General features: G+C 33.5%; 1 protein-coding gene across 7 annotated transcripts in view; it reads left to right on the forward strand.

Moving 5' to 3' along the window:
• Positions 1–9644, forward strand: part of LOC120860421 (sentrin-specific protease 6-like) — a 127551-nt gene extending 117907 nt beyond the window's left edge. For all 7 annotated transcript variants that reach the window (XM_040236228.1, XM_040236223.1, XM_040236224.1 and 4 more), the window contains 5 exons: positions 3111–3214; positions 3456–3544; positions 4718–4786; positions 4889–5039; positions 8190–9644. In XM_040236228.1, coding sequence (XP_040092162.1) covers positions 3111–3214; positions 3456–3544; positions 4718–4786; positions 4889–5039; positions 8190–8399 — 623 coding nt within the window. In that variant the 3' untranslated portion in view covers positions 8400–9644. The remainder of the gene's footprint in view (positions 1–3110; positions 3215–3455; positions 3545–4717; positions 4787–4888; positions 5040–8189) is intronic.
• The last annotated feature ends 432 nt before the right edge of the window (positions 9645–10076 follow it).

The raw sequence follows: 10076 nt of genomic DNA on the forward strand, positions 1-10076 counted from the left end.
TCAGAAAGTCAGATGCCAACAGGTGTTGGTGAGGATGTGGGGAAACTGAAAACTTCATATATTATTAATGTAGGAAGGTAAAATGCTACAGCTTGCTTTGGAAAACAGTTTGACAGTTTCTTAAGATGTTAGACATGAAGTTATAATATGATCCAGCAGTTCCACTCCTAGATAAATACCCGAGAGAAATAAAAACATATGTCCACACAAAAACCTGGGCATGAACAATTATAGCAGCATTATTCACAACAGCCAAAAGGTAGAAACAGCCCAGATGTTCATCAACTGATAGATGGATAATGAAAACATGATATATCTATTTAATGGAATATTATTAGGCCATAAAAAGAAATGAAGTAGTGATGCATGTTACAACATGGATGAAACTGAGAACATGTTAAGTTGAAGTAGTCACAGAAGACCACATATTAATGTGATTCTATTTGTATTAAATCTCCCAAACAGAAAGCCTGTAAGAATAGACTAATGGTTGCTTAAGGGTGCTTGGGGATTGGAGAGGAATATGGGGAAAAGGGAGTGATAGCTAAAGAGTTTAGAGGTTTGTTTTTGCTTGTTTGTTTTGAGATTTGAAACATTTTGAAAATGTTTTAAAATTGACTCTGGTGATGGTTGCACACAGTATGTGTAAATATACCAAAACCCACTTAATTGTACACTTTAAGGGGGTGAATTGTATGGTATGTGAATTATATCTCTAGAGAACATTTTTTAAGCTCCTTTTTGATCAATAATTTCATATAGTTTAATATGAATTCAAGTTAAAAAATGAATTGAAATGAATGACTTAGAGCAATGAGACAAAGCCTTAGGGCTTCCTTCATATACACAAACCCCAGAAATTCCTAGTGGCCCTTTCCTACAAGTTAGTGTTCTAGTTGAGAAGTAACTGGTTAAATTTGAGTATATGTCTCAGTGAATCCTTTAGTTTGCCCTTTCAGTATCTGTTTATTCTTCTTTGAAAAATTATAGTTTGTGCTTTGTTTTTTTTTTTTTTGGTATGTGTGTAACTATATCAATTATCCTTAAAGGTAATTAATTTAACATTATTATGTGTGATACACGGTGTTTTTCTGTCCTTGTTTAATGTTTATCTTAATCCAGTGATGATAGTGTCCCACAGTTCTCTAGAATGGGTTTGTATTTTTTTTAAGGAATGAAGTCTCATTTTTCATCAGATGTTTTCAAGGCCTCACTCACCCAAAAGAACATTGACTAGCCTCAGAGAGGATGGTTTAAGCAGTCTATGCTATATAAAACTATGACATCAAAATTTAAGAAGAGGAGAGCTTGTAAAAATTTTTTGTGATTATGATTTGTACCTTATTGATCTATTTCTGTTTGGTCTGTTCTGTTTGGTCTGATAGTTGACAGGATTTAAATGAAGCATTTTAGGTAGTTTAAACATAATTTAACCACTGAACACATATAGTCACAAGTGACTTCGATGTAGGTTGACATGCTTCAGCAAATAAATAGAATTGTATCTTGACACAGGGATTAGGTTTTTATGATCAACTGTAGGAAAGTAATAATGTGTGTTATTATTACTTTGATTTGCTGCTTTTTCAGTTGGGTACCATTTGAAATAGTTGTCTTGTGATGTATGGTATCAATACATGAAAAATATGTTTAAATTCTAGAATCACACTTGGTTCGGCATCTTCAGTTGATCTCGCTATGTGAGAACCTCAGGAACTGGGACTGGTTGTGAGAATAGCTGATTGAGTTACTGCCACTCAATTTATACTAGAGCATTTGTTTGCTGAACGAAATAACTGAAGAAATTGACTATACTATTTACTTTTCTCTCTTTTTTACAATGTACATGTGTTTTCATTTGTATAAATTCATGTTTATATAACACAATTTATGGGTAAAAGGTATAGTTAGGAATATTTTGATACTAAAACAACTTGATTGTAATTACTAATTCTGAATTACCTAAGGATTTAGACAGATTTTACTTAAATATAGGTATTTTAGCTTCAAAACATTAAAATACAAATTTTTAAAAAGATAAATTATAAAGGTTATTCTTTACATAATAAAAGGATTAATCATAGGGCTTTATTATTTTAAATAGTATTTTTTATCACAACATTTAAACTTAATATATGTTAAATATATCTTTTCAGGAGCACTTTTATCCTGCTATCGTCCCATCTTGTCTTGCTTAATAATATTAGCATTCTTAATGCCCTTTTAATAACTTGTACTAAAATAAGTTAAATCCTGTCTAAAATACCTTGAAGTCACGCTTTTAAAAAACTTGGAAATGGTATGCTCTATAGTAAACAATATTTGTATATTTGGCATCAAAGTTCCTGACTCAGTTTTCATTATTTTTTGTAAGTCTTCTCTTTCTTTAAGCTTAATCATTGATTTTTAAGGATTTGGATTCTTAAAAGAGACTTTTAAAATAATTCATTTCAGATATTTCTGTGAGTCATTTATTTTCATACTACCAGCATCTACATTGGCTTGTGTTGTTTTATTTTATTGAAAAATCTTATGAATATAACCAAACAAGAAGGAAAAGTGCACCAAGTTGAAGAGCTTACCCATAACTAATATGATCATTATTTTCATTTTTGTATTTTTAAAAAATTATTTGTGCAAAAGCAAGCCCATCTTACTATGTTTTAATCATGTTTTTTAATCTGTACAATTTTCTATATTTTCACAATTTTAATTTCTCACATGTACACAGTATTTCATTTTAGGTTCTATATTTGCTGAGTATTCCTGTTATTGAACAATTATTTTCAAACCATTGTAGCTTCTGTTATTAAAGATATCTAGCATACCTAGCACAAAACCTTTATTTATAGACATGTACTTAAATATATATAAATTTTAATAATACAATTGATACCTAGTTTTTAATGTTTAATGAATTTTAGAGTGAGTAGTAGAAACAGCTCTGTAAATAGTATGAAAATCCAGGTTTTTTAAAAAGTAACTTGTTTTGTATTTGTGATATTACATGCTAAGACATTTTCTATTTGTAATTACTATATAATTGCTAGCATTAATTTTAAGATCATATACTCTTTTTAAGAATTGTGTGATATTTCCTATTGATACAGATGGTTTAAGCAAAATAAGACTAAACTACAGTGATGAATCAGCTGAAGGTAGTAAAATGCTTGAAGATGAACTCATTGACTTCTCAGAAGATCAGGATAACCAGGTGAAACTTAATGCTTAGCAAGGAGTTCCAATATTTTATAGCATTAAAAGTTTTTCTTTGGATTCCTTTGCAGTTCCCTCGGGATTGAGTAACATAGAACATTTTCTAAAGTCTGATCACCTAATTAGAGATATATTTTTTACATATTTGCCACAAGGGTTTTTATCCTCAGTAGTGCTATTTTGTTATTAGTTACTTAGATTTTATAGTTTCAGTACTAACAGTAGACTGTCTTTTATAGGATGATAGCAGTGATGATGGACTCCTTGCTGACGACAACTGCAGTTCAGAAATAGGACAGTGGCATTTAAAGCCTACTCTCTGTAAACAGTAAGCGTTGACTATACATCTTGTAGACCACCTGGTGACTTTTATTCACATACTCTCTCAGAATAAAATATTAACCATACTGTTTTAATTGAAACAAGTACTTAAGCAAAAATCACAAAGGTTTTCAGACTCGGTGAGGAAAACCTGGGTCATGCCTACTAATGTCAAGATTGAGCTGGGGAGAATGGAAATCATTTCAGTTCTCCAGTTGCCCACTTTCCATCTCTGTGCAAGTGCATACATAGAAAGCCACTATTCCTTTTGGATATGTAGTGATTTAAAGCAGGAAAGGACAAAGAATTTTCATTCAGATTCAGGTCAGTAACATGGGGATTGGAGTTTACACTAGTTCCATAGCCACTGTGTGAAGGCTGTAGAGTGACTCAGGACAGTCCTAAGAGGCGTGTTCCAGGGAACCTCACATTGAGAGCGAGTCTGTTTTGGTTCTCAGAAGTACATGTTCTGAGATCTCTCCAGGGTCTCCTGACTTCAGGGATGAAGTACCTATTTCTAGACTTAATCTCTTGTTGACTTTTTGTAGGAAATCTTGTCTGAAATTCTAGTAACAGCATTTGAAAAGCAAATGTCAATATAAAGGAAAACATAGAAACCTAGAGCAGTTAAAAGATTTTCTCCAAATCCCATAAAATGTTAGCCAGGAAGAACCTAGGTCTTTAATCATTTCAGGACTTTGTGTACTACATTAAACTTGCTCACATACTTAGGTTTAAGAACAAAATTTTGAAAGTTAAGTGTTTTTTTATAGTAAGTGTTCCAAAGTGGAATCTTGCCCAAAACAGTGGATTCTAAGCTAATTCTTTTATGTGAAGATTACCTGTTTAGTTATTTAAAATATCAGTCGATTTTTAAAATGGGATTATCTTTCTTCTGAACAAGGAATGTTCAAGTTTTCAGAATTGTTTTGATTTTGTACTAAATTTTGAAGTATTTTTAGGAACTAGCTATGGAACTTTGGTGAAATATATTCATAGCTTAGGTATGGCCAAATTATTACTCTATAATTCAGTATTTAATATAATCATGGGTAGTTAAGTATTATTAGGGTGTTTTTGCCTAAAAGGTTTATCTCCCCCTCCATTTTATTGTTAATGTACATCTTTCTCTGCCTTTTAAATATTAATAAAATATTAATATTTGGTCATTTTATTTCAGACCTTGTATCTTACTGATGGACTCACTCAGAGGCCCTTCTCGGTCAAATGTTGTCAAAATTCTAAGAGAGTAAGTTTAAAACTCTACCTGTATTTTGTATTCTGGTGAGGATGAGGAAGTATGTATATTTATATGTATGTATGTGTTCTTAATATATACATATCATTGCAGGTATTTAGAGGTGGAATGGGAAGTTAAAAAAGGAAGCAAAAGAAGTTTTTCCAAAGATGTTATGAAAGGCTCTAATCCAAAAGTACCACAGCAAAACAACTTCAGTGACTGTGGCGTATATGTATTGCAGTATGTAGAGAGCTTTTTTGAGGTGGGTTTCAGTTGGTTGGATCTGACTTAATAAATACTGAAATGGTATTTTTTTATCTTACGTTAGTGTAAAAGACACAATAATCAAATATTTTGGAGAGACTGAAAACTGCTGTTTCAAAAATTATTCCAGGGAGCAAAAACTCATAAATTGGAGAATATTTAAGATTTAAACAAGACTGAACTCCATGTAATCCGAATCCAGTCACTTCTATCACTGATCAACTCTTCTTCTCCACTGGCTCTTTTGGCCTTAAAGAAATCTCTGCCATGATTCAGGCTCTATCTTTTTACCTTCTTTTCTCCCCTTCACAAATGTATTTCTGGACACATATTTATATTCATTGTCTTCATTTCCACAAATCCTACTTGCTTCTCAAATCTGTGTAATCTGGCTTGACCCTCCCCCTTACACAGGAATTGTTCCTGACCTCCCGGCACCGTTGGCACTGCCGAGCGTTCCTTCCTCGTAACACTGTTCGTTTGACTTTACCGTGCATACCTGTCTTGGATATTCCTTACAGTTTATCTTGACTTCTTCTTCTTCACCCACCAGCCATTGTGCCATAAGTTCTGTGACTTCTATCACTCAGTGTCACACATGCTGAGTTGTTTAACCCGTGACCACTTTCTCAGTTCAGGTCACTAGCATCACTATTCCACAGTGCTGTACCAACCTCTGACTAGGCCTCCTTTTTTTTTTTTTTTTTAAATTTATTTCTTTTAATTGGAGGCTAATTACAGTATGGTAGTGGTTTTGCCATACATTGACGTGAATCTGCCATGGGTGTACATGTGTCCCCCATCCTGAACCTCCCTCCCACTTTCCTCCCCATCCCATCCCTCTGGGTCAACCCAGTGCACCAGCCCCAAGCACCCTGCCTCATGCATCGAACCTGGACTGGTGATTCGTGTCACATATGATAATTTACATGTTTCAATGCCATTCTCCCAAATCATCCCACTCTCACCTTTTCCCACAGAGTCCAAAAGACTGTTCTATACATCTGTGTCTCTTTTGCTGTCTCGCATATGGGGTCATTGTTACCATTTTTCTAAATTCCATATATATGCGTTTAGTATACTGTCTTAAATTTTTTTTAATGTATTTGATTGGAGGATAATTGCTTTACACAGTCAAGCTCCCTGTGCTGTGCAGCAGCCTCCCACTAGCTATCTGTTCCGTACACGGTAGTGTATACATCAGTGCCACTTGCTCCGCTCGTCTCACCCTGTCCTTCCCCTGCTGTGTCCACAAGTCCATTCTCTACATCTGTGTTTCTAGTCTTCCCTGCAGACAAATTCATCAGATTCCATATATATGTGTTAGATACACGGTATTTGTTTTTCTTCTTCTTCCTTCCTTCACTCTGTATAAGCTCTAGGTTCCTCCGCCTCAGTTCAACTGACTAAAATTTACTCCTTTTTATGGCTAATATTCCATTGTGTATATGTTCCACAACTTGTTTATCCATTCATCTCTAGATGGACATCTAGGCTGCTTCCATGTCCTGGCTGTTGCAAATAGTGCTCCAGTGAACACTGGGGTACATGTGTCCTTTTGAACTATGGTTTTCTCAGGGTATATGCCCAGTAAGTAGTGGGATTGCTGGGTCATGTGGTCGTTTTACTCCTCGTTTTTTTAAGAAATCTCCATACTGTTCTCCATAGTGGTTGTATCAGTTTACATTCCCACCAGCAGTGCACAAGGCTCCCTTTTCTCTACATCCTCTCCAGCATTTATTGTTTGTAGATGTTTTGATGATGGCCATTCTGACTGGGGTGAGGTGATATCTCATTGTAGTTTTAATTTGCATTTCCCAAATAATGAGTGACGTTGGGCATCTTTTCCTGTGTGTGTTGGCCATCTATCTGTCTTCTTTGGAGAAATGTCTGTGTAGGTCTTCTGCCCAGTTTTTGATTAGGTTGTTTGTTTTTCTGATACTGAAATGCATGAGTTGCTTGTATATTTTGGAGGTTAATCTTTTGTCAGTTTGCAGTTTTCTCTCATTCTGAGGGCTGTCTTTTCATTTTGTTTATAATTTCCTTTGCTTCGCAAATGCTTTTAAGTTTAATTAAGTCCCATTTGTTTGTTTTTATTTCCATTACTCTGGGAGGTGGGTCAAAGGGGATCTTGCTTTGATTTATGTCAAAGAGCACGGTGCCTATGTTTTCCTCTTAGGAGTTTTATAGTTTTTGCCCTTATATTTTGTTCTCTTTTTTTTTTTTTTTTACATTTTGTTCTTTAAACCATTTTGAGTTTATTTTTGGGTATGATGTTAGAAAGTGTTCTCATTTCATTCTTTTACATGTAGCTTGCTGGGCCTCTTGCTGTGTTTTTTTCACAGTTGTTTTCTCAAAACTCAAACTTAATCATGTTTCTTTTCTGCTTTATATCTTATAATGGCTTCCTGTTGCTCTTGAGTTAAAAGACTGGAATCCTTCACATGACCTGCATGCTCTAACTCCTGTCCTAGCTTCTAGCCTTCTTTCTACCCTTCTCACTCCAGCATTCTGTGTACCATCTACCTGAATGTCATTTCAGGCTCTCATATTCCTTCTTGCCTCCATTTCCCTTCCTGGAGTATTCTTCCCTGTTGCTTCCATCATTCCTTATTTGACTAATTCCTACTCATTCTTTAGATCTCAGCATAAACATCACTTTTTGATACTGTGCTACGCCCTTAGGTATGTATTCTCATAGGACTCTCTGCTTCTCCTGTTTTAGTACCTGTCACATCCATTGTTTTAATTGTTGAGTTATCTGTCTAGACTGGGGCCAGCAGTCCTTTTCATAAGGGGCCAGGTCATAAATATTTTAGGTTCTGTGGCCATACAGTCTCTGCTCTCCATTTTGCTGTTGTGTATGAAAGAAAAAGCATCCGTAGACAGCATGTAGATGAGTTACTGTGGTGATGTTCCAATAAGGCTTCATTTACAAAAACAGGCAATAGGCAGAATTTGACCCACTGGCTGTAGTTTGCTCACCCTTGATCTGTAAGTAGAAATTGTCTTACATCTCCAGTGCCTAGCAAAATGCCTGGCATGTTACTGATTTTTTTTCATTTCTACTCTGGGATGCTTTTGTCATTGAAACTAAAATATTACTTATTATAATTTTCTGATGTGCATTTAATATTTTTATTCTCAGAATCCAATTCTCAATTTTGAATTACCTATGAATCTGGCAAACTGGTTTCCTCCCCCAAGAATGAGAACAAAAAGAGAAGAAATCCGAAACATAATTCTCAAGCTACAGGAAGATCAGAGCAAAGAGAAAAAGAAGCATAAAGACACTTACTCAACAGAAACGTCTTTAGGTGAAGGAGCAGAACAATATATCAATAGCATCTCAGATTGACCATTTCTGATGCTTGTGGGTATTGCCTTCAGAAACTGAGTGACTTTCAACTTTGGGTATAGACAGTAAAGAACTGAAATGCTCACTACTCAGAGTGATTTGGAAATGTTAATGATTGTATAAATGTCATATAATTAATTTCCAATGGAGTATGTATTAAGTAAAAGTCTGTAAATATGTTAATGAGGCCAATTTTTCCAGCATTTATAATTATTTTTTTCACTTGTTAGGAAGCTTTTGTTATGTATTTTCTGTTAATAGTACTTAAAACTGCAACTTCTAAATACAAATAAATAAATAAAAAGAAAATATTTATAGGAGGAAATGATTAATTTGATATTCTTTAGTGAAATTAAATTCTTCAGTGAGTGTGATATTTTTCATGGGAATATTCAAGGATCTATGATGATCTTTTCACTTTTGCATTTAAAATAAAATGTAAAAATAAGATTAAATTGAAGGCATTTTGAACAAGAAAGACATCTTCATATGCTTGTATAGCAGGAAAAAAATAACAGGTTTTTTTAACCCAGATACTTCCTTGTGTTTGGAGAACTTGGCCCCAAAGGTATAATAAATATTTATAATATTACTCAATTATTTAAGGAGAAGCAAGTCAAAGAAAAATAACTTTGAATTATACTACTACATAATAACTATATCATATGTAATTGTGAAGTACCTTTCTGAAGATATCAAAAACTCAGGTTAAAACTATTTTGGTAAGTACAGCTTGAATTTCAAATATCCCATGTTACCTTCCTATATTAAAGTATCTACAATCTGTGTGATATAGTTAATTAATAAACATTTTTAACCTGTGAACACAGAAATTTAAATAGGAATTTACTATTTTTTGTAATGACTTTTGCTATTTTTTCATTGCTCATTTTGTTCTTGTTATTTTGATATACAAAGTACCAGACTTTTTGCACCTGAGTTTTTTAGTGAAAATTATTTTTACACGCAAAAGTACTATCTTTAATCAGTTGCATACTGCAGAAAATAATAGTCTATCTTGAATTCCCCTTTGAAAACACTAAAAAGTGGTGGTGTTGACACGTTTACAGTTCATATAGGAATCTTGCATATATCTGCTGAAACTATTATTTTCAAATGAAATGTTACACATTCTTTCAAATTGAGACTTGAAATTATATATTTGAAAAGTCGTTCTTTTTGTTAAATAATTTAAAAAGCACATATAACTAACATAGTTGAGAATAAAAGAAACACCAATTTTAATCAGCAGTTACTTTATTTTTAATCTGGCCATTTCTGGCATTGCAACCCACATTTTAGGCTACTTTATTGAATTTAACAAAGTCCTTGGGTGTGTTTGGGGTGGATTTCGGGTGTTGTTAACAACAACCTAAAAAAAAAGAAAAAATCTGCTTTATACACACTCATTAAAGGAAAAATTAAAATGTTACGTTTCAGGAACATCACCATTAGTGGTATTGATTATGAACTTGTTAGCTTTGAACTATCTTAACATTTTTATTTGTGATTATATTATTACTTTTTAAGGAATACCCTAGAACTCTTTCAGCTCAGATATGAAAAGACAAGTTTATTATTTACTAAATATGGACCAAGAAAGAAATTTTAAAAACCTGATGGCAGTACGCAAAACTGGCATATTTTTTTCACTGTACTGTGTTAGAATTTAAGGTA

Source organism: Oryx dammah, unplaced genomic scaffold (genome assembly GCF_014754425.2).
Source record: "Oryx dammah isolate SB20612 unplaced genomic scaffold, SCBI_Odam_1.1 HiC_scaffold_11072, whole genome shotgun sequence".
Classification (NCBI taxonomy): Eukaryota; Metazoa; Chordata; class Mammalia; order Artiodactyla; family Bovidae; genus Oryx; species Oryx dammah.